This window comes from Bidens hawaiensis, unplaced genomic scaffold, assembly GCF_021521415.1.
Source record: "Bidens hawaiensis isolate Kalapana, Puna unplaced genomic scaffold, B.hawaiensis_p1.1 tig00038480_1, whole genome shotgun sequence".
In the NCBI taxonomy this organism is placed as follows: domain Eukaryota; kingdom Viridiplantae; phylum Streptophyta; class Magnoliopsida; order Asterales; family Asteraceae; genus Bidens; species Bidens hawaiensis.
Genome location: NW_027496745.1, coordinates 45,176 through 70,377, shown reverse-complemented (window position 1 = coordinate 70,377; position 25,202 = coordinate 45,176). Strand labels below are relative to the sequence as shown.

The following is a 25,202-nucleotide window of genomic DNA, read 5'->3' as shown; positions in this document are numbered from 1 at the left end:
CTTACAAACCTAGTTATACTATGGTGATACCTTTTTCATTTCTTTCTTCCACCAATGTGGGATGGAATTTCCTTCACTTATGTCTTTATTCTTTATTTGTGGTTTGTTATAGTCTCCCCTCCTTATTTTGAATCTCGTCCTCGAGATTTGATTGGAATAAGTGTGGGTACTTTCGTTTTACTTCAGATTCCAATTCCCAAGTATATTCTGGCCCACCTTTTGAATCTCACTTCACTTTGACCAGAACTATTCTTTTATGCTTGAGATTCTTGATCTTTCTATCTTCAATTTGCAAAAGTTTCTCCACGAATTTCAATTTTTCATTTACCTTTATATCTTGAAGGGGTACTTTTAGTGATTTATCAGCTAAACATTTCCTTAAGTTACTTACATGAAATACATCATGTATACCTGACATTTCCTCTAGTAATTCTAGCTGATAGGCTACTGGTCCAATTCGTTTGAGAATTTGAAATGGTCCAACAAATCTTGGACTTAACTTTACTCTTTTACCGAATCGGATTACTCCTTTCCATGGAGATACTTTTAGTAGCACTTTGTCTCCAACTTGAAATTCCAATGGTTTGCGTCGATGATCCGCATAACTTTTCTTACGGTCTTGTGCGGTCTTTAATCACTCCTTAACTTGATTTATCTTGTCAGTACTTTCTTGTATGATTTCAGGACCTGATAATTGTTTTCCTTCTATTTTTGCCCAACGTACTGGAGTTCTGCACCTTATTCCATAAAGGGCTTCAAATGGGGCAGCATTAATACTTGTATGATAAATGTTATTATAGGATAATTCTATTAGTGGTAAATGGTCATCCCAGTTTCTACCAAAATCTATTACACATGCTAAGATGTCCTCCAATGTTTGTATGGTCCTTTCTCTTTGACCATCGGTCTGTGAATCGTATGTTGTGTTTAAATTTAATTTTGTTCCCATAGCTACTTGGAAACTTTTCCAAAAATGAGAAGCAAAACGGCTATCCCGATCCGATACAATAGATAATGGAACTCCATGTAATGAGAAAACTTTGTCTACATACAGCTTAGCTAATTGTTCCATTTTGAAAGTTTCCTCCATTGGTAAGAAATGGGTTGATTTTGTTAATCTATCCACAATCACCCTGATTGTCTCATTACCTCTTCTTGTGGTAGGTAATCTGGTAACAAAATTCATTGTTATTAATTCTCATTTCCACTCTGCATTTCTAATTGTTGAAGTAATCCCGATGGCTTTTGATGTTCTGCTTTAACTTGTGAACAAGTTAAGCATTTTGAAACATAACTGGTTATGTCCTTTTTCATTCCTATCCACCAATAGATTTTCTTCAAATCTTGATACATTTTATCTCTTCCAGGATGCATTGTGTATTTGGAGTTATGGGATTCTTCGAGAATCTTTTCTCATAATCCTCCTATGATTGGTATCCAGATCTTGTTTCCCATTCGGAGAATTTCGTCATTTCTTTTGACAAGTAGATCAATGGTACCATTTCTTTTCTTATCAGCAATATTATTTTCTTCTATTGCTTGTTTCTGAGCATTCTTTACTTCATCAATTAAATTGATTTGAAGTTCTAACCTTAAGGCTCGCACTCTTTTAGGTTTCTCATGCTCTTTTCTGCTTAATGCATCGGCAACTATATTTGTCTTACCTTCACGGTATAGGATTTCACAATCATAGTCGCTAAGAATTTTCATCCAACGTCTTTGCCTCATGTTAAGCTCCTTTTGCCCAAAGATATATTTTAAACTTTTATGATCTGTAAATACGGTAAACTTACTACCATATAAATAGTGTCTCCAGATCTTTAGGGCGAAAATTATTGCTCCCAATTCTAAATCATATGTTGTATAATTCTCTTCATGCTTCTTTAATTGTCTAGATGCGTAAACAATAACTTTTTCATGTTGCATTAATACACATCCCAATCCTGATTTAGAAGCATCACAACAGACTGTGAAATCTTCAGTTCCTTCTAGTAGTGCAAGTATTGGGGCATTTGTTAACTTTTGCTTCAAAGTTATAAAAGCTTCTTCTTGCTTAGGTCCCCTTTCAAACTTGACATTCTTACACATTAACTTGGTTAACGGAACTGCTATTCGGGAAAAATTTTGAAATAAGCGTTTATAATATCCTGCTAATACTAAGAAACTTCGAATTTCTGTAGAAGTTTTAGGAATTTCCCAATTGGTAATAGCTTTTATTTTGGAAGAGTCCATGTGAATACCTTCATGGTTAATCAAGTGTCCTAAAAACTGTACTTCTTGTAACCAAAATTCACATTTTGAGAATTTAGCATAAAGCTTCTCTTTTCTCAATAGTGTCAAAAGTGTATGAAGATGTTTGACATGATCTTCACTGGTTTTGGAATAAATAAGTATATCGTCTATAAAAACGATTACAAATTTATCCAAATATGGTTTACATATTCGGTTCATCATATCCATAAATGCAGTTGGTGCATTGGTTAAACCAAATGGCATGACTGTAAAATCATAATGACCATATCTTGTCCTAAAAGCTGTTTTAGGAACATCTTCTTCTTGCACTTTTAATTGATGGTATCCTGAGCGTAAATCAATTTTAGAGAAATATCGAGCTCCTTGGAGTTGATTGAATAAATCATCAATTCTCGGTAAAGGATACCGATTCTTGATTGTGACTTTATTCAATTCTCTATAATCGATACACATACGCATCGACCCATCTTTCTTTTTAACAAACAATAATGGTGCTCCCCATGGTGACGAGCTAGGTCGTATGAAACCTTTATCTAGAAATTCATCTAATTGTTTCTTTAATTCTAACATCTCTGTTGGCGCTAATCGATATGGTGCTTTAGCAACTGGCGCTATTCCTGGTATTATATGGATTCTAAATTCAACTTCTCGATCAGGCGGTTATCCAGGTAAATCTTCTGAAAAGACATCAGGATATTCCGATACTACCAGAATTTCTTTTAGCTCTTTTCCTTTGGCGCTAATGATTACAGAAATCATATATACTACGCCTTGTTTCCTTAGATAGCTTGTCACTTTCATTATTGATATGAACTTTCTAGGCTTGACATCTTATCTCCTTGAATTGTAATAATTTCTCCTGTTGACGAGCGAATTTCAACAGAATTTGTATTACATAGGATTCGAGCATGATTGGCTGCTAACCAGTCAATCCTAATATAACATCGAATCCAGCCAGATTCATTGGGAGTAAAATTGCTTTAAACTGATGGCCTAGTAAGTTTATATTTTCTTCTTTAAGTACTTCATGAATATGAATGGAATTTCCATCGGCCATTTCTACTGTGCAAACTTGATGGAGTTTGGTTAATGGTTGATTTAAGGCTTGGCAAAACTTCGTGTTTATAAAACTTTGGTTTGCTCCGTAATCAAACAATACTTTAGCATAAACGTTATTGATAAGAAACGTACCCGCAATGACGTCCGGAATCATTGCTGCTTCTTATGCAGTAAGCTGAAAAGCTCGTGCATTCTTCTTAGGTCCATCTGTGTTCTTTGCTTTGTTGTCAGGCACATTTATCAGCTTTGGACATTCTGGACGGATGTGGCTGGGTTCTCCGCAGTTGTAGCAAACACGAATTTCCTTTCTTCTACATTCTTCATTCCTATGTCTAGCCATTTTGCAATAATTGCAATACTTGGTTTTCTTAAAAACGCATCTCCCTGAATACCTTTTTCTACAAGTTCTACAGAAAGGACGAGCATAGGATTGCCCTGTTCCTTTCTTCTGAAACTGTTGGGTAATCTTCTGGACTAGATCTTTCTTTTTGTTTTCTTCCTGAGTTTGGACTAATCCGTCTGTCAGGATATTCGCTAGCTCAACTGTTTCTTCAATAGTCTGAGGCCTCTTCAATAGTCTGATGTCTAGCTAACTTTACCAGATCGCGGATTTCACTTACTAATCACCAAATATAACGAGAAATTAGTACTGATTCTGGCGAAGCCAAAGCCGGTACCATTCTTTCATATTCGAAGAATTTTGTCGTATACTCACGACACTTTAACACATTCCATCTTGTGGTTTAAGAACATAGTAACAATCTTCTCTGTTTCATGAGGAGGACAAAATTTCCTTTCTACTATTTCTTTAAACTCTTTCCAGATCATAGTATAAACTATGTGACTTCCTTTTGACTGGAGGACGGTGTTCCACCATTCCATTGCTTCATTAATGAAGAAGTTAGAAGCATACAATATTTTATCTTCTTCAGCACATTTACTGATTCTTATAATAGCTTTTGTCTTTTCTAACCAACGTAGTGCTGAAATAGGTCATTCTTTTCCAGAGTATTCGGTTGGTTTACATGCTAAGAAATCCTTGTAAGTACAACCGTGAACTTTTGACTTTTAGGTAATGGGTTGCTATTTCCTCCATTCACGCTATGACTAGCCTCATTGTTAGACTTGCGTTTATTACTCTCGGTCTTATGCCTAATTACATAAACGGGTTGCCTAATAGCATCAGCAATTAAAGGAATTGCTTCAGTGATTTTCTAAGCTATCATATTTTCAATGGCATTCATATTCAGATGAGTTTCTTGATTATGAATTTCATGATTATGCTCGTTTTCGTGATTGTGCTCATGTTCGCGATTGTGCTCATTTTCACGATTGTGCTCATGTTCGCGATTGTGCTCATTTCCGTGATTATGCTCATTTGACATCTAAATTACATATAAGAAAGGTAATTATTAATATCGTAATCAAATAATAAGGTAAACAAGATATTAATAACACATAGGCACAGAATATGTCAAAATCGTCGATCTTTGCGACATTTACTCTTTATATATATATATATATATGCATCACTATATTTTACATCTACACACTATATATATATATATATATATATATATATATATATATATATATATATATATATATATGCGTCACTACACACTTTTCTTATATAAATACACACTTTTTTTACATCAAAGAAATTACTATGAACATATAGATATTATATATATGGGTTATATGTATGGTTCTCGGTCGTAGTATTTCCAGGTTAAGTTCTCCCCCATATTTCTTATTCTATTCCCAGTATCAATTAATTCTTCCCCGTAGAGCTCAGCCGTCATTTCCGGTGTCATGTTGGGGTAGTTGGAGGTTTCAGTCTGGAACGGTGCATACGGGTTGTTCATTATTGTTTGATATTGCCAATCATTGGTCCACCATTCTTCTAGTTGAGCTTGACTGATAATATCATTAGAGATCAGTGTATTATTTAGGTCCTGGGATGGCATATTAGGGTTGCTGGAACTTGCTGCACCCATATCATTGAATATCGGTTGAAAGATTTCACATTCATCTAGGTATCTGCCTAGTCGCTCCTTCATTGGTATTGTTGACATGGGTGGTGGTAAAGTTGGTGGTTGAATTGGTTGTGGTTGAGTTGGTAGTTCAGGTTGTGGTTGAGTTGGTTGTTCAGGTTGTGGGGGTGGTTGTGTGGTTCTTCCTTTCTTATTTCTTCTCAACCCCCGTTGCCAGTCTTTGAGCCTTCTTCTTTTGGGTTTTGGTTTTCTACAAGTTGTGCTTGAAAGACCATGGATTCATGGTGTTGTTGACTAGATTCTCCTTCTTCCATATCCGCGGTGTGAATATATGTTTTCGAAAGCTTCAACTAGCTCACTCATGCTGTTAATCAAAAACAATAAAACAACGAACTCCAAAAGAAAGTTGTTTTTATTTTCACGTGTGGTTATAATCTTATATGTATGGTTAACACATAGGGTAATACACGTATTTCCTAACTCTTAATCAAAAACAATAAAACAACGAACTCAAAAAGAAAGTTTTTTTAATTTTCACGTGTGGTTAGAATCTTATATGTATGGTTAACACAAAGGTTAATACACGTATTTTCTGACTCTTAATTTTTAAGAATAGGTATTATTAAAATACCCATATTGCTTAAACCAGTGGCTCTGATACCATTTCAGCTATCACAACCCCCGACCCCTATACCCCTAGAGGGGAGCCGTGAACATTGATTGGTGGTATCGGTGTTTATTAAATTATTTTGTAGCGGAAAATTTCGTCAGAACCGTAGTTAAAAAAAATGATCAGAGTTATAAAAACACCATGATTATTATTATGATAAACCGAGAATTTAATCCCTTTTGATACAAACATAAGTTTTATAGGGTTAAACCCTAATTTACAAAACACATTTCTTTATTCTGGTGACAAGCCACTTATTTAAGCTGGAAGCCCGCAGACATCATTCATTTGTCTCTAACAAGTCACCTGAAACATGTTTAAAATATTTGATCAGCAAGAAATACTGGTGAGTATATTCATTTGTAAATGCCACATTTTACAGTTACAGATGTTTTTACATCTGCCTGCTTACAAATTACCGAAAGGTACTTGTCACTCGACCGTATCTATGATTGTGGTCATATTACTTATTGGTTAACACTTGTCCAATAAGTAACGTGTAATAGTCCAGTAGGCAAGCCTTGTATACAAAACCCCACAATACAAGTAGTAACCCCACAATTCCATCACGATAAGCGACGGGTTTAGATTAGCCTCATATAAAACCCATGATAGATTGTCTAAAATGTATTTGTAAAGTATTTAAAATACATTACAGTGATTAAGTCTCTGTAGACTTACGGGATGGTTACTACTGGTATTATGGGGTTTTGTATACAAGGCTTGCCTACTAAGCTATTACACGTTACTTATTGGACAAGTGTTAACCAATAAGTAATATGACCACAATCATAGATACGGTCGAGTGACAGGTACCTTTCGGTAATTTGTAAGCAGCCAGATGTAAAAACATCTTAATGCTGTAACTGTAAAATGTGTCATTTACAAATGAATGTACTCACCAGTATTTCTTGCTAATCAAATATTTTAAACATGTTTCAGGTGACTTGTTAGAGACAAAGGAATGATGTCTGTGGGCTTCCAGTTTAAATAAGTGGCTTGTCACCATAATAAAGAAACGTGTTTTGTAAATTAGGGTTTAACCATATAAAACTTATGTTTGTATCAAAAGGGATTAAATTCCCGGTTTATCATAATAATAATCATGGTGTTTTTATAACTCTGATCATTTTTCCTAACTACGGTTCTGACGAAATTTTCCGCTGCAAAATAATTTAATAAACACCGATACCACCAATCAATGTTCACGGCTCCCCTCCCGGGGTATAGGGGTCGGGGGCTGTGACAGCTGAAGTGGTATCAGAGCCACTGGTTTAAGCAATATGAGTATTTTAATAATATCTGTTCTTAAAAATTAAGAGTTAGAAAATACGTGTATTAACCTATGTGTTAACCATACATATAAGATTCTAATCACGCGTGAAAATAAAAACAACTTTCTTTTGGAGTTCGTTGTTTTATTGTTTTTGATTAAGAGTTAGGAAATACGTGTATTAACCTATGTGTTAACCATACATATAAGATTCTAACCACACGTGAAAATAAAAACAACTTTCTTTTGGAGTTCGTTGTTCTATTGTTTTTGATTAACAGCATGAGTGAGCTAGTTGAAGCTTTCAAAAACATATCCGTTCACACCGCAGATATGGAAGAAGGAGAATCTAGTCAACACCACCCTGAACCCATGGTCTTTCAAGCACAACTTGTAGAAAACCAAAACCCAAAAGAAGAAGAAGGCTCAAAGACTGGCAACGGGGTTGAGAAGAAATAAGAAAGGAAGAACCACACAACCACCCCCACAACCTGAACAACCAACTCAACCACAACCTGAACTACCAACTCAACCACAACCAATTCAACCACCAACTTTACCACCACCCATGTCAACAATACCAATGGAGGAGCCACTAGGCAGATGCCTAGATGAATATGAAATCTTTCAACGAATATTCAACGATATGGGTGCAGCAAGTTCCAACAACCCTAATATGCCATCCCAGGACCCATATAATACACGGATCTCTTATGATATTACCAGTCAAGCTCAACTAAAAGAATGGTGGACCAATGATTGGCAATATCAAACAATGATGAACAACCCGTATGCACCGTTCCAGACTGAAATCTCCAACTACCCCCAACATGACACCGGAAATGACGGCTGAGCTCTGCCATTACGGGGAAGAATTAATTGATACTGGGAATAGAATAATAAATATGGGGGAGAACTTAACCTGGAAATACTACGACCGAGAACCATACATATAACCCATATATATAATATTTATATGTTCATTATCGTAATTTTTTTGGTGTAAAAAAGTGTGTATGTATTTAAGAAAAGTGTGTAGTGACGCATATATATATATATATATATATAGTGTATAGATGTAAAATATAGTGATGCATATATATATAAAGAATAAATGTCGCAAAGATCAACGATTTTGACATATTCTGTGCCTATGTGTTATTTATGCTTATGTGTTATTAATATCTTGCTTACCTTATTATTTGATTACGATATTAATAATTCATTTCTCATATGTAATTTAGATGTCAAATGAACATAATCACGAAAATGAGCACAATCGCGAACATGAGCACAATCGTGAAAATGAGCACAATCGCGAACATGAGCACAATCACGAAAACGAGCATAATCATGAAATTCATAATCAAGAAGCTCATCTGAATATGAATGCCACTAAAAATATGATAGCTCAGAAAATCACTGAAGCAATTCCTTTAATTGTTGATGCTATTAGGCAACCCGTTTATGTAATTAGGCATGAGATCGAGAGTAATAAACGCAAGTCTAACAATGAGGCTAGTCAGAGCGTGAATGGAGGAAATCCCATTACCTAAAAAGTCAAAAGTTCACGGTTGTACTTACAAGGATTTCTTAACATGTAAGCCAATCGAATTCTCTGAAAAAGAAGGACCTATTTCGGCACTACGTTGGTTAGAAAAGACAGAATTTATTATAAGAATCAGTAAATATGCTGAAGAAGATAAAATATTGTATGCTTCTAACCTCTTCATTAATGTAGCAATGGAATGATGGAATACCGTCCTCCAGTCAAAAGGAAGTCACATAGTTAATACTATGATCTAGGAAGAGTTTAAAGAAATAGTAGAAGTGATTGTCCTCCTCATGAAAAAGAGAAGATTGCTACTATGTTCTTAAACCACAAGATGGAAGATGTTAAGTGTCGTGAGTATACGACAATATTGTGTGATTAAATTACATGTAAAATTAATCTAATTAACATGAATGTTAAATAAAACACTAACTCAAACTTGCTAGCCAAATCAAACATCAAATCTGTTCATGTGTGTTCGTTCCAACAATAAGTTTTATTCGTTTTAACTATTCATGAATTGTTCGTTTGTACAATAAAACATAAACAAGGCCTGGTTGGTTCTTTTACTGCTCTAGATGTATCACCAGCATCAACAAACAAATATCAATCGATGGATCAATAGTTATCTTATTAATTGATTATAATATATCTCAAAACTCATAATTTTATTAAGTCGAGAAAGCATGGGTTCAACTGTCGTTACCACCATTGTTGCATAAATGATATCTTCAAAAATCGTTTTACTTCTTTCTTTTTTTCCCGGGAAACAAATTACAGATAAGATTTTATAACAGTTTCTGTGTTTTCGTGATCATGTACTAATGTACAGGGAACATCACCTTATATATGTTCCTAAGAAACGGTTATTACACGTGTATAGAGTAAGACATGCGGTGTGGGTAGGAGATTGAAGAGGTAGGTCCCAGCAGAGCCCAGTTGGACCCGCAAGACTCACCTTGAAGAGGGACGTCTGCGCAGAAACCAACTGGATCCGCAGGACCAACCATGCTCTGAGACGTGACGTCCTTACGTGCAGTACGCAAGCTGGTCCCGCAGGAAATGCCTCCCGATGGTGAAGGACTCCGCCTGTCCCCGCAGCCTCGGATACAAGCCATCAGGGAAGGCCACCCGCGCAGCATGGCTACACGCACAAGGCACTTAGCTCTCGATCACTCAGTGTCACCTGAAGGAATGAGCGAAGCCGGGAACTATCCCGCACAAGGGCGGGAGGGGGAATACTCCCGCCCAAATAAGCCAGTCCGTACGATACAGGAAGATCTTCTGTACTGTACCTGACGAGGTATGGGAAAAAGATCTGACTAAAGATACGACAGCTTACTGACACAGTACGGCGAGCAGCATGCTCCTGTACTGTGTCACTATTAGCCGCTGCCTACTCACCAACTCTGGTCATACCACGTGCGTAGCCGGCAGTTGGTGGAAAAGGAATAGTATACAGCAGGCCTGGTCTCTATCAGCCGCTGCCTACCCACCAACTACCAGCAGGGCACGTGCGTAGGCTACTGTTGGTGGAACAGGAACACTGTTGCAGCCGGCCACACCTCCTTGGAAACCTACCTTCGGCTATAAATACCACAAATGGTATGACCATCATATCTTATCTTGTATCATCATATTATACCTGATATCTGCTCTAGCAATCTCTTAATATACTTTTATATTTAGAGCAATCTAGTCTGATTCTCACGCCGGAGGGTGGTCACAAGGAGGAACCCCCCCCCCCCCCTTCTCAGTGACAAGCTCACGGTGTCTGTTTTGCAGGTTATCAGAAGAACCATCTTCTCAGGGTCTAACCCCTCGTGGGAAACATCTATCTAACCCCCAGGTTACCAGTAATCTGCCCGGGGTCCGGTTAGTGTTTCTTCAAAGATGAATATGATGACACGTTGCATGAGTACGTGTCTTGTTGTATGTAATTGAGTACGTGGCAGAAGTTTTATTTTTGCCTAAGTTATTTGTCCATGATTGATTGATTTCGGTAGTCTTGTAAACATTTAACAATGGGAAAATTCTCAAAATCAACGTTTATAAAAACGTTTTTCAGATTTTAGGTGTTATTTTCAAGAAATTCTTAAAATATGTATTATAAACTAGTCATGGCGAGCAGTTTATGATTACACACGAGTAGTTTGTATAACTAGTTAAAACGTGTCACGTGCCCTTAAACTAACTGTAACGAGCCTGTTCACTAATCATTTGCTCGTCAAGTCTAAATAAGTTTCATGTCTCGTAATCAACACCCACGAGTAATTCATAAGTCATTTAGTCGCGACGACTAGTTTACCTGTTTTACATTCCTTACACGAGTAGTTTATTAGTATTTAACTCGCCGCGACTAGTTTAACCTTACAATCTACTCGTTGCGACTAAAGAACTTATGAATTACTCGTGTGTGTTGATTACGAGACATAAAACTTATTTAGTCGTGACGAGTAAATGGTTAGTAAATATGCTCGTTACGGTTAGTTTAAAGACGCATGTCAAGTTTTAATTGGTTATACAAACTACTCGTCATGACTAGATTATAATACTTATTTTGGGAATTTCTTGCAAATGACACTCAAAACCTTAAAAACGTTTTCATAAACGCTTATTTTGAGAATTTTCCCTTTAACAAACGAGACTTTTAAGATTTTTAACAAATAAAATGTAACTATACTAGTTACCAAAGTTTTAATCTGTTCTATGTTAAATACGTAACATTTAGTTTTATATGTTATATTAGAAAGAAGTTCAAATTCAAATACCAATAGTTTGTGCGAGACGCATTTTCATTAATCATTAGTACGCTTTGCGTTAAGGTTATACGTGTTAAGTCTCTACTGTGTTGATGCAGACTGTGTCTTCGCTCAAAGATATCCACGTGTTCGACATTTTCAAAGTAAGAGTACACGTACAGCCATAAACCCGGAACCATGTCTTTTTATACCCGGTTTTTACTACCCAAACTCGTATCGACCCTACTCGTAGGGTACAATACCAAAACCTGTACCCTGAACCGAACCCGATTTATACTCGGTAACACTCGAAAACCGAAACTTTAGTGAGCTTAATCAAACTTTCATACTGATTCCAATTAAGGGATTACCTTACGACTATTGATAATCTTAGTCTCTTGTCTATATGTTTATTGAAGGATTAATCTTGAATTATTAGTAAAGTTAAAGGTTTATTTAATTATATTTTAATTTAGGTATTTGAATTATAATAGCTTTAGGAAAGCTATGTCTTGGAGAGCAAGTTTAATAAGTCTATAACTAGGGTCTAGATTATTAGTTGTTTTTGTGAGAGTTAAGAGAGAGTCAAGGAGTCTCATCTCCATGTATGTTTGATAAGTTCGTGAAGTTCGTTTGTTAAGTTCGTTTGATATATGAAAAGAGTCAAGGGTTGTCACCCCAATATATCGTGTTCGTTTGTTTGATAAGTTAGTTTGATATAATTGTTTGATCCGCCTGGGGCAACATTTATAACATGTACCTCATATATGATTCCATAAACGTTAAGTATTTGGTTACTTATTACATGTTTGTTCGTATGTTTCCTCATACACATGGTTGTAAAAATCGTGCCTAGGCGCTGAGTACTCAACGAGTAATCCCCGAGTAATCCCCGCCTAGACCGAGTTCTCGGTGAGTCATCCCCGAGTACTCTCCGACTAAGGCCGAGTACTCACCGACTAAGGTCGAGTACTCCCAACTCCCCAGTCGGCCGCCTAGGATCCGCCTAACGACTTTTACAACCATGCCCATACATATTGTGAACCTTATGATCTTAGGTGGTTAAAAATGACATTTAGATTTCATCACATCTAAGTTTATCCAGATCCTGATTTGTAAAAACAAATAATCAAGAGCTATTATAATAATTCCATTTTTAATAATCAAGCTCAAGTGATACTTTATATAAGTTAATATCACAAAATATATTAATGTATTTTGATGTGGGTAAACATTTTTAGGCTCGAGATCAGCTCATGGTATCACGGTATCACCTAATATCATAAAGTGACTAAACCTATAAAATAATTTTTATAATTAATCTCATTTATGCTATATAATACTATTAATGATGTGTTACCAGCATGTTATTGGCTAGAAGTCCTTTTAACCAAGATACTTCTTTTTTGCCTCATACATAGGAAGATCTTTGAAGTCAATCTTCACAGGATGTCAGAGAGTGTTTGGCGTGAGGTTAGACTTCCGTCAGCACCATGTATTTTCGTACTTGGTGCTTACTATTGTTCCGCGGAGGATGTGGGTCGTCTGCAAAAGTTTCTATTGTTCTTTAGGTGGGTGTGTGACCCTACCTCTTCAAAAGTGATATGGAACAATACCTTCTCACTTTAATGCTTCGTTTTTAACTCTCCAATGGTTATTTTCCAACTATTGCCTATTTTATCTTTTTAATTGCTCCTCACAACTGTTTTCAAGAGAGAGCAACGTACGATAGGCCACTTGGTGTACCTATACGCCAAATTTCACCACATGTCATACTCTAAGCTTACGCCAGGGTATGAACTATAAGCAAAATTTCACCACATGTCATACTCTAAGCTTACGCTAGGGTATGAACGAACTGAAGCTCCGCTAGTTTATTATCTGTTAGGTGTTGTTTGTTTTTGAAGACAAAATATATCTGCAATCTGATTTCATCTGATTTAATGTCTGCAACTGAAGATGTGGTCTGAAGGTCTGCAATCTGAAAATATAATATTGTTTGTTTTATAAACTGGAAATCGTCTGCATAAGCTGAAAATTAGTTACCTATCATATATATTACAGTAGATAAAGTCATTTAACGTTTGTAGACTGCTAAATAATTGGTAGTGGTGTACGAACTATAGAAGTGAGTGGTGGTAGACGATTGTGGTAGGCGGTGAACGGTGGGTGGTGGTGATGGACGGTTGTGGTGGTGGACAGTGATGTTGGCCGACAATGGGTGGTGGTGTGATGAACGATGGTGGTGGGTGGTGGACTATGGTGGTGGTTGATGGTTGTGGCGGGTGGTGGTGGTGGCGGGGTGGTGGTGGTGGATGGTGGTGGTGGTGGCGGCGGACGGTGGGTGGTGGCGGTGGCGGTGGCGACGAACGGTGGGTGGTGGTGGTAGTGGACGGTAGTTGTGGCCGACGGGGGTGGTGGTGGTGGTGATGGGTGGTTAACGGTGGTGGTGGCGGACGGTGGGTGGTGGTGGTGGTGGCGACAGACGGTGGGTGATGGTGGTGGTGGACGGTGGTGGTGGTGGTGGTGGCGGAAGGTGGTGGTGGGTGGTGGTGGCGGCGGACGGTGGATGGTGGTGGTGGTGTTGGACATTGGGTGTTGGTACTTGGTATGATGTTAAGAAGTGTGAAGATTGTGAAAATTGCTTATTTTTTAAGACAATAAAAGCAGTTTTCAGATCTTTTTTATTTTAAAAAACAAACAGTCTTCAGACATAAGCTCCTTACAGACCTTATAAGCAAAAACAAACACAACCTTAATAATACTTTTACTATGCACTCAAATAACATGTTTACAGTTGATACTACAATCAGCCAATCACATCAATTTACATATGCCCATTTTTCATACATCAACTATCTAAATTCTAAACTAACAGTATCTAAAGCCATCTAGTGGTTTTTTACTTTTTTAGGTTGTAAACAAACAGTATAAATTTATATACATTCAGTTTTCCTTCTAGGCCCAAGCCCTTTTCAAAATGTAACTTGTTTCCTATACAATAAATTCAACACTTCTCAACTACTGTTTTCTTTTTCTCCTTCATTAGTCCTTTCCTGTCTATTTTTAATTGTAAAGTAGCCCCCCCACCCCAACCCCCAAGGACCAAGACAACAATTTGGAAATGATAATCCATCTAGGTCAATTGAAAATGAGGTTTAAATGTTATGAAATTTAGTGGGCTTAATCAAACTTTCATACTAATTCCAATTAGGGCGAATTACTTTACAACTATCGATAATCTTAGTCTCATTTGCGTACCTCATATTTGATTCCATACACGTTAAGTATTTGATTACTTATTACATGATGGTCGTATGTTTCCCCATAAATATTAAGAACCTTAGGATCTTAGTTGGTTAAAAATGACTTTTAAGATTCCATCACATCTAAGTTTATCCAGATCCCAATTTGAAAATCAAATAAACAAGAGCTATTATAATACTTCCAATTTTTAATAATCAAGCTCAAGTGATACTATATATACATTAATACCACACAATATATTAATGTATTTTGATGTGGGTAAACATTTTTAGGCTCGAGATCAGCTCATGGTATCACGGTATCACATAAAATCATAAACTGACTAAACCTATAAAATAATTTGTATAATTAATATCTGCCTGGTGTCCATTCAATTCGGGTTTTTTTACACTAAGTAACTTAATAGGTAGGTTATTTGTTGTGGATATCCTACCTCTTGGTATGTGAAGTAGCATTAGTAATGTAGAAACCAAAGATATACCAATTTGATAATTTACATCTAAAGCTAAAGCTAATAAAAAAACCACAAAAGTTATATAATTTGTAAGTTGAGACCTATATTCACTTAGCATTTTGGTCATCAGCAGGCCACACAATAGTTTCCAATAGCCTTTCCCTCATCAATTCCAGGTTTTCATCAGATATTTCCTTGTATATTTCAGCATGGTCACATTCCTATATCAACCCCACAAATTATTTTACTTTAATAATTTTCTTACAATAAACGTAAGCCGATTATATCTAACGAGTGAGGTTACCTTAATCCATTTTCCATAAAGGTGAAGTCGCGTGATCATCACTCTCTCAGCAAGATCTTGGTTTTCCTAGAAAATAAAGTTAGCCAATGTAGCAAAATCGGTCGTAATTTCGACACATGAACTTGGTAATTAGTTATTAGTTAATTTAGAATGTGACAATCTTCTAAATTGTTGTATTTAAAGATACATATTATCCTTGCAATAATATAGATTTTGTAATCATAACTTAGGCATCAATTCTTTATAAATTTATCTAAAAATTGAACAAAAAACAGTTTGATTTATTTTCGATGAGAACAATGATCTAATGCACCAAGAATGAACCAAATAAGAAAAATGATTCGATCTTGTGTTCTAATATTTACCTTTGCGAGCTTTCTAAGAAATTCCTTCCCGTCTGCAGGTTCATTTTCAGCAACAAAACTGCAAATCAAAACCCGAAAATAAATAAATAAAAATTCCAGCATTTTGTAATTTTCAACTATTAAAAAAGAAAATGTTGCAACAAAGTGAGAGTAATGGTGGATTAACCGGAGTCCCGGATTCACTTACTTGTGTAGCCAGATATACTGAGGGGGATTCATCTCATAGAGTTGATAACGAACTGTTCTAACGGCTTTTACGGTGAAATAATTGCGTAGTTCCTGCACACACACGATTTTAAATTGCTCGACTGAAAGTAATGTGTACAACTGAAATGAGAAGAGATTTTAAAAACGGTACCAATTTAACGTCGCTGAAACCCTCTTCGTACTGCCCACCAAGCTCACTAACAATTGATTTGCTGGTGTTTTTCGGCTTTTTATTCATGCAAGATGAACAAATCATCCTTGCATACCACCCAACATCCAAGAAAGAACTTGTCATTTTTGAATTTGTAACCAGTTTCATTTTCAGACTACGTTTAGTCTCCGAAAATAATCCTTGACCTCGGTATGAAATTGTATTTGCAGCCATAGTCATAGCCATAGCTCCAACCATTTTTCATCTATAGATACATACACACACATATATACATACAGCTAGATTCAGATATAGATATTTTTTGTAAAAGGGTATCATACTTGTCTTATCCTCCACTCCACACTATGTTTTCTAAGGCCCCCATTGATTCATATAATAATATCTTTATTCTTTAATGATTCATCAACCTAAAAAAGTTACAAGTTCCATTTATCTTTCCTATTGTGGTATCAAATGAGTAAATGTAACAAGCAAATAAAGATGTATGCAAAATGAGTCGTTCGCAAGCCACTTTGATCGGCGCATTAAAAGCTTGAATCAAGTCGGACATATATGAGATTGTTCCTATATTGAAGCTCATTTAATAAAGACAAAATGGCAAAACAGGTCCTTTATGTTTGCACGGTTTTTCATTAGACGTCCGTTGGCAAAAGAAATGACTAGAAAACGTATTTCATGTTTCAAATTTTGTTCACGTTACGTCCTTTGGTACTAACCTAGTTAAATTTTTTTGTTATATATGGTCATGTGCTTTGCACATGAGAGCAGTGTTGTCATTTTACCCCTTTAAGGATTGTTTGTGTAATTAGACTAAAGATTTGACCTTTTGAAAAAATACTTTTATTTTTTAATAAAATAAAATAATATACAAATAACACCTCTCTCTTTCTAACACCCCTCTACCACAGTAGCACCCACTCCATCCACCGTCACCATCCTCTCCCATCATCTACATCATCACCACACCCCCAAAAACCACCATCACCACTAATCCACTACCACAAACCAAGACCGCCATCGATCACTTGAAATCAACCTCCATATGTGAGGGTGATCTCAGATATATTGACATATAGAGAGAGAGACGGCGAACAACACACCTTGTCGTTCTACATCCTCCAATTCCCCCCAATTTTGTGAAGAATGTGACGACTTAGGGGAAAAAAACAAAATTGGACTTGAATTGGATCAAATCTGAGATGTAAACCAGATCATTAATAAGTCGGACAAAACCAGACCTGAACTAAGACTGATAGTGTTTTGAGAAAAACCGGTGGTGTTGGGGTCTTGATTTGGTCAGGTGTTGGGAGGGAGGGAGGGAGAGAGAGAGAGAGAGATTGTATTTTTAAATAAATTATTTTTTACTTTTAATTATTAAATAAATGTGTGAATTTACTACACTGCTCTCACGTGCAAAGCACATGACCATATTTAACGAATAAAAATTAACTGGATTAGTACCAAAGGACGTAACGTGAACAAAATTTGAAACATGAAATACGTATTCTGTCATTTCTTTTGTCAAATGACGTCTAATGAAAAAACGTGCAACATAGAAGACCTGTTTTGCCATTTTGTCTTTAATTAAGGAGCCTGACTTTCACATACCGATATTGACTAGGTTCAAAACTCACAAGCCTAGCTTTTATAAAAATATAACTGGATAAAAAATTACAAGGTGGTTTATAGATATAGTAACATAGCATACAAAACTGTAAACAAATAAATAGAACAAATTACATGTTTATAACTATGAAGTATCTTGAGAAAACAACACTGCAAATCTCATATCACAAAGGTAACTTAAATAATTATACATATAATTTAACAATTGATTCCACAAAACTTGACATCCGGGCCGTTGACTTTAGTGGTAAACGGGTCAATTCGAACCCACAACAAGGAGAAAATGGATGCAAGTAGGATAGACCACACAACGACAATCGTAGGCGTACGGTTTTGCTTCCCCATCAAACCCTTGAGGAATGGGTAAAGATGAACAATCACCCAAAATGCGAAAAACAGCTTACCGAAAAGCGGACCCCATGACTGGTAACCACTGTTGATTGCGTATGAAATTCCGGCAACCACTCCGACCAAGTTTACGATAAGCAGAGTCGTCGGCGGGATGAGAAGAGTTGTCCATTTGAACATGTAAAGCTCTGCGAAATCACCGTCTTCGTCTGATGCCTTTGATGTGACAGTAAAGTTAGTGTCGATACCGGCCAATACTTTGAGTAGACCCTGGAAAACCGCAAATAAATGGGCTGACACACCACCGATGACCCAAAACTGTTCGTTCCTCCACCATTCATCGATTCCGACACCACTCCATCTCATTTCAAGAATACCCGTGGCAAAAATAGAAAGAAAGAGGGATATAAACCATAAACTAGCAAGGTTACTAATCTGCAATAACAAATTATCAAATCAATAACTTATTATAAATATTCATACTATTTACAACTTAAAAATGATTATTAACTACTTACCTGTGGTATGATGAACTTTCCGGTGAGAAGACAGACGGCGGGGAGAGTACAATAGACGAGAAGAGGAATGGCGGTGATAGGGTAAATGGTGGTGTTAATGTATGCAAATCTCTCTAGCCATTTTAACCTGCCAGAATAACCATACCAGATAGGACAATGCCGACTGAACAGAATTTCAACAGATCCTAAAGCCCACCGGAGCACTTGGTTCAGACGATCGGAAAGATTGATTGGAGCAGAACCCTTGAAAGCTGCCCTAGGTGGCATACAGTATATCGACCGCCATCCACGTGCATGCATCTTGAATCCAGTAAGAATATCTTCAGTAACCGAACCATAAATCCATCCAATCTGCAGAGCTCAGATTTGAATTTACGTTAGCAAGTGAAAAATGAGGGGTTGTTGAACTATATAAGATATTATAAAAATTAAAATCAACTTGCCTCAGCTCCCCAATCGGTTTTATCTTCATAACCGCAACTGATAACATGAATGGCTTCTTTGAGAAGTGTTTCTGGTGCTGCAGATTGTGGGACACCACCGTTCTCCATAAGTGTAGATGCAACGAACACAGCTGATTGACCGAATCTTTTTTCAAGTGACATTTGTGACATCAGCAATGATTTCTCATCATCAAATCCAGCACCTTCGACACCTTCTTCAATATCCTCCAGACTGAACACTGGCACAGTTGGATCAACATGTTTGCTTGATTTCTTCTTATCTGGTCCTTTTTTACTCGATTTTGAGCTATTCTTTCGCGACCCGCCAAAACAGGATGACAAGAATCCCTTTTCTCTCTTTTTCTTGGGTTTTAGAGGGGGCTCATAACCGTACAATGCTGTTCGGTTGAACACGCATCCGGTACCCACATAAACTGGACCTTGAATGCCATCTAAACCTCTCAAGTTAATCTGTTCGAGAAAGCAGTTATTGTTATAAAAATGTGTGTTTGAAACTTTGAGTATAGATTAACAGGGTAAAATAGATTAAGAAATGAATAAACTCACATCAAAGAACACTGTGTTTCTGTTAGCATATCGATCGTTTCTGTCAATACCATCGAACCTCTGTGGAAACTGAACATAGCAAACATATTTCCCAAGATTTGGGTCCATCATAAAACACATAGCTTCTCTAAGCGCTTTGCTGTTATTGATGTAATGATCACAATCAAGATTCAACAAAAATGGGCCGTTTGTAAGGACTGCAGATACACGGACCTACAAGTAACAAGATTGAAAAGTGAGGATCATTTATGTCAAGAAGATAAAGATTAAGAGCTTATTGTAAAGATTTCTTACAAGTGAATTCATGGCACCGGCCTTTTTGTGATGTTGAAAACCTGGACGTTTTTCTCTTGAAACATATACTAATCTTGGTAACTCATTACCCTCACTATCAAGCCCACCATTCTGACCCAAGAAAACCTGCAAAATTAATTTTAAATATTTAATTAACACTGTAAATGATAATGCTGTTAAAAAACTACTGTGAATAAAAGCTATGTATAAATATTTTATATTATATTATTATATTTAAGATTATAACCTGTATCATTCCCGGATGATCACGCGTATTATTCCCAGGCCATGGTGTACCATCTTGCATGATCCAACCTTCATCAGGGACTTTTTGAGCCTTTGCCACAAGACCATTAATACGAATCTTAAATTCTTCATACTCTCTCTGCATAATAATAATAAAAAAAGTAAGAAATAATCCACCAACTAGACATTTAGTGTACAAAATTTATAAAATAAAGAAATCTTACTTTCATGGCTCGGCGATCTTTAACAAAAGTTGGTTGAATTTTATCTTTTAAGTAATCAATCTTCTGAGCAAAGTACCATTCAGGAGCTCTTGGTTCAATGTTGTATTTCTTGCAAAAAGGAACCCATTTTCTTGCAAACTCTGAGGTTTCAGAGAGTGACTCAAATGACAGCATGGCAGCACCATCATCAGACACGTAGCAAGACACCTTGTCAACAGGGTAGTCAACCGCCAGGATGGATAGTACAGTGTTTGCTGTGACAAGTGGTGGTTCCTTTAAAGGATCCACGGTACTCACAAAGATGTCAACTGCAGCTAGTTGTGATGGCTCTCCTTCCCGTTCATACCTGTTACAAAATTCTGTATTAGACTCCCAACAATTAAGATCTGGCATTTGTTGATGTATGCCAGCTGTCACATCAGATGCCACTTATGTAAACAAGTTATGGAAAAAACATCATTTTCAAGTTTGAAAATATAATCTTTCTTTTCTAAAGTATACTTAAAAATCACTAAATGCCACATCAGATGTCACAGAGCATATTAAAATACACTAGAACAACAAATTAGATGCCTCATCATCAATTGAATAAGTCATTAGCTGCTTTGTTAAACATGTACATTGTTGATGTGGCATTTGTTGATGCAATGCCAGTTCTCACTTCAGATGCCATATACACAAAATGCTAATGCGCAAAAGAAACCATTAACAAGTTTAAAATTTTGATCTTTCTAATGTGTACTTAAAATTCAATAAATGTCCACATCATATGTCACAGGACATATGCAAGTAACACTAAAACAACAAATAAGATGCCACGTCATCAATTGAATAGATCATAAGCTGTTATGATCAGTAACAAAGTGTAATTTGGTTTCAACAAAGTGTAATTTGGTTTCTACTTTACTGATATTTCGTGCAGTTTGTCCTTTATTTTTTTTAAAAAGTTTATCAAAGCATGATGCAACTTACATAAAGATAGTTGTTCATATTACCTTAGGGATAGACGGTCTAGATAAGTCTCACGGTTTACTGGAAGCCATTTAGGAAACTGATCCAATATCCAAGATATTGCAAACCAAATCTCACAGATAACAGAGAGTAACCATAACGGATACGCATTCGTCACAGGGTTTGTTATTCGGTAATGCAAAAATACGCAGAGAATAACCAAACGGAGAACAATAACCATTCTGTATGGATTAATCCTGGATGATGGAATCGACACTTTTCTTGAAAGTGGCTGACGAGCTTCATCGTTCCTTCATAAACACAACAGATAAGATTAATCAATAATTAATAAACAAGTTAAACAATAACACATTTTTTTTAATTAATATCATAAAATAAACTTACAATAACGAATCGTCAAGCACGTCTGTACTTGCATCAATATCTTGACCCCTTTCAGAAGCGGCACGGCTAGTTGTCATTGGAACAACATTCTTGTCTTGTTTCATTTTCCATCCATCAACTCTTTCTTTCCATGCCAGATTTCCTAAACCTGTGGATCCAAATTCTCTCACAGGATCCACAACTCTAATATTGGCTGCAAACAATATGCTTCACATTAAGATATGAATAACTAATTGTAAAATAACACACTTGTCAAATTATTGAAGCATAAAAGACATACGGGATTGATTCACATATGCAGAATAAGGGAGAGAATGTGTGTGTCTTTCACCACCAGGTGGTGGAGATGATACCGAAAGGCGCTGAGGAGAAGCAGCAGATAACTCCCCAGAAACCTAAAAGTACAACAAAAGTACAAATATAAATATGAGAAAAAATATTACAACACATAACAGTGAACACAGTATATGATTTGTAAGAAGTTAGTGTAAAGAATTTGTACCTCATGTGCACCGGTGAGTAAAGGTATATGGTTATGAGAAACCTCCTTATCATAAACCGGACCACTATTATCATCGCCTCGGCCATACGTCATGTGCCAGTTCAACATCCTCTCAGCAGTCTTTTGTTTCTCATTCTGAGTTTGTGAAGAAAATGGGAAATTGGTGGTCTCATCATCACCATCAATATCTTCTTCTCTATCTCCAGGAATAGCAGGGCTTCCTGTATTCAAATTAAGTTAATAACCAACCAATTACAATCAACTAATTATGCATCAAGAAGTATGATCATCCAAACCTTTAAGTCGTTTGTATCTGGTCTTGCATTGAGGGCAAGATTGGTTCCCATCCTTGCGCTCATATTCATAGCAAGGCCTGCAAACCGGAAACGCACAGACATCACAGGCAACAAAAGGATCTCCTTTCGCTGTAGTTCCAACAGTATCCCCACAGATCTGGCAAACCTGACCCCCAACATTCTTCATAGAAGTCCCCTGAACAATCCAAACATCACACACGTAAATTTATATGATCCAACTATCCAACTACTTTATTATAGTTCAATTTAGTAATTTCTTACTCTAATCAAAACAATTGTGATGGAAATCAATGAATTAACATGATTATACATCTAACCTAAACTAAAACTGTTAAAAATCGAATAAATTTGACAACTAAAAGTGTGATCAGTAGCTAAAACTATGATCTAAATAAATAATTTAGTACTAACCCCAGTCTCTCCTTCAGATTCCATCTCTCCTTGCTTAGAAGAGCAATCAATCCGCTACAATATCGATAAATCACTCGCCGCAAGCAAACATAACCACAGATCTACACGCAACAGCACCTGGTAAACAAGATCAAAGCCTCAGTAACATAATTCATCAAAAAATCAACATTAAAACCTAATAATCTCATTCAAACACTCACATTCACAAATTAACACACAAGATCTAATCAATTAATATATAACATTAACATATAATCCAATTCAACTAGTGTAAATTATTAAAACTAGGTCAATTCGTTACCTAACAAATTAATTTATTAAAACCTCAAAGTCTCAGTCAAACATCCACATTCACTGATTAATAACGCGAGATCTAATCACTTGACGTAACAATTAGCAAGTAATATGATTCAACAAGTGTATATTATTTGAATACAACAATTAGGTCAAATCGATGAATTAAACATTCGTACCTGTGAAGATCTGGAGTGAAGAGAGTAATAGAGTCAAATACAGTGGGAGATCAATGGAGTAATGAGATCAAATCTGAAGAGGATCTGAATGGATCAAGTGAAGAAGAAGAAGAAGAAGTATAATATAATTGAGAAGCACAAGAGGCTGAAGAGAGTAAATAGTGTATATATAAATATATAATAATTATACAGAGTGTGTGTGTTATTGTAATGATACAAGATGTTCCAGCCGTGTTAATATCGAGATCGAAATGCCTAACAGACACGAAAGTAACGTATTTTTTACTTATTTTTTAATTAATTACGTCAAAATTAGGGGTGTAAACGAGCCGACCAGGCTCGAGCTCGCCTCATTTAACTTATACATAGAGCTCGAGTTTTATTTTCAAAGCTCGAGCTTAGCTCATTAGTAGATTTTTTAAACTGGGGCTCGGCTCGGGCTCGGCTCTTTACCATTTATAAGTTTGTTTTTAAATAATATAATTATTTTTATATATTTTTTCTATTATAATATTTTTATAAAATAATATATATTATTTGGTTATTTTATTTATTTTTTATAACTGATAACATGATATATATATATATATATATATAAAATAATAATTATTTAATATATATTTTAAAAAATTATATAAATGGCAGGCTCGTTTAGGCTCGCGAGCCGGATCGAGCTCGATAAGTGAAACTTGGGCTCAGGCTCGTTTAATAAACGAGCTTACTTTTAGACTCGGGTTCGGGCTCGATTAAGCTCGGCTCGTTCGAGCTTTTTAAAGAGCCGATCTCGAGTAGCTTGCGAGCAGCTCGGCTCGTTTGCACCCCTAGTCAAAATGCAATACAGTTATGAATGAATAACGAATCTTTCAAATGGTCTAATGGCTAAGGTAAACGTCTGTGAGTACTTGACATGATGTTACGATGAGATAATATTCATCCAGTTTAAAGATCTAACTAGTGAGCGTCACTTACACGTCTAGTCTCTCATTATCACTTTGGTGTTTTTAAAACTAAATGATGGGAGCTGGAATTGAATATGGGTTACATGGAACAATATACTTTGATGTTTATTATTTTAGTTAATTTTATGCAATTAGGCTATTTGTAGTGGGGGGGCTACAAATTAGGGCGAATTGCATCATGTGACGCCCAATCAGCAAAGAGTGAATTTTTGTTTTAGGGGTGTAATGATGTTGTAGCCTCAAATATATGTATATGCATATATATCACACACACATACCATTAAAATAATAATAAAAACAAAGCCCTTTTTCGCCCCTGTTGTCGCCACGGGGGGCGGTGTTCGCGCCCCATTTCGCCCAATATTATAGCCCACTACACATGGCCTTAGTTTATGGTTTGATTTTATTATGTAATTAGTTGCATAAAACCTGTGCGTTGGAGCGGGTGATATGTTTTTTGGTTATGGTGCATTCGCTTTAACAAATAGAACCCAAAAGGTATATTCATAATATGTTCAAAATCGGAAAAAAAATTAGTTAGTTAAATATTTAAGTTGCATAAGAAATAATATAGCTGAGTTAAATAACAAAACTAATCCGAATT

The 25,202-nt window shown here is 36.2% G+C and overlaps 2 protein-coding genes across 2 annotated transcripts; both read right to left on the bottom strand.

The window, feature by feature from the left end:
- Positions 1-15,311: 15,311 nt before the first annotated feature.
- On the bottom strand, positions 15,312-16,680 carry LOC143590341 (chaperonin-like RbcX protein 2, chloroplastic). Its single transcript, XM_077070847.1, has 5 exons — positions 16,294-16,680; positions 16,123-16,214; positions 15,936-15,993; positions 15,571-15,636; positions 15,312-15,487 (listed from the first exon to the last, which is right to left on the bottom strand). The coding sequence occupies exons 1-5, from the start codon at positions 16,549-16,551 to the stop codon at positions 15,374-15,376; spliced, it is 588 nt and encodes a 195-aa protein (XP_076926962.1). The 5' UTR covers positions 16,552-16,680; the 3' UTR covers positions 15,312-15,373.
- Positions 16,681-17,932: 1,252 nt separating this feature from the next.
- LOC143590332 (cellulose synthase A catalytic subunit 3 [UDP-forming]) lies at positions 17,933-23,837 on the bottom strand. Its single transcript, XM_077070843.1, has 14 exons — positions 23,640-23,837; positions 23,167-23,283; positions 22,735-22,930; positions 22,439-22,659; positions 22,217-22,331; positions 21,937-22,129; positions 21,576-21,842; positions 20,581-20,926; positions 20,358-20,495; positions 20,111-20,236; positions 19,817-20,029; positions 19,250-19,720; positions 18,807-19,157; positions 17,933-18,723 (listed from the first exon to the last, which is right to left on the bottom strand). The coding sequence occupies exons 2-14, from the start codon at positions 23,188-23,190 to the stop codon at positions 18,139-18,141; spliced, it is 3,246 nt and encodes a 1,081-aa protein (XP_076926958.1). The 5' UTR covers positions 23,191-23,283; positions 23,640-23,837; the 3' UTR covers positions 17,933-18,138.
- Positions 23,838-25,202: the final 1,365 nt, after the last annotated feature.

What these genes read in the sequence shown, in the direction of transcription:
- LOC143590341 (XM_077070847.1), bottom strand. Translation starts at nt 16,551, where the DNA reads ATGGTTGGAGCTATGGCTATGACTATGGCTGCAAATACAATTTCATAC. An exon ending in GTTTCAGCGACGTTAAATTG is followed by an intron (nt 16,215 to 16,293) that starts GTACCGTTTTTA and finishes GTGTGTGTGCAG; the next exon opens with GAACTACGCAATTATTTCAC. An exon ending in CAGTATATCTGGCTACACAA is followed by an intron (nt 15,994 to 16,122) that starts GTAAGTGAATCC and finishes TTTGATTTGCAG; the next exon opens with TTTTGTTGCTGAAAATGAAC.
- LOC143590332 (XM_077070843.1), bottom strand. Translation starts at nt 23,190, where the DNA reads ATGGAATCTGAAGGAGAGACTGGG. An exon ending in TGCATATGTGAATCAATCCC is followed by an intron (nt 22,130 to 22,216) that starts GTATGTCTTTTA and finishes TATTGTTTGCAG; the next exon opens with CCAATATTAGAGTTGTGGAT. An exon ending in CTAGACCGTCTATCCCTAAG is followed by an intron (nt 20,927 to 21,575) that starts GTAATATGAACA and finishes ATTTTGTAACAG; the next exon opens with GTATGAACGGGAAGGAGAGC.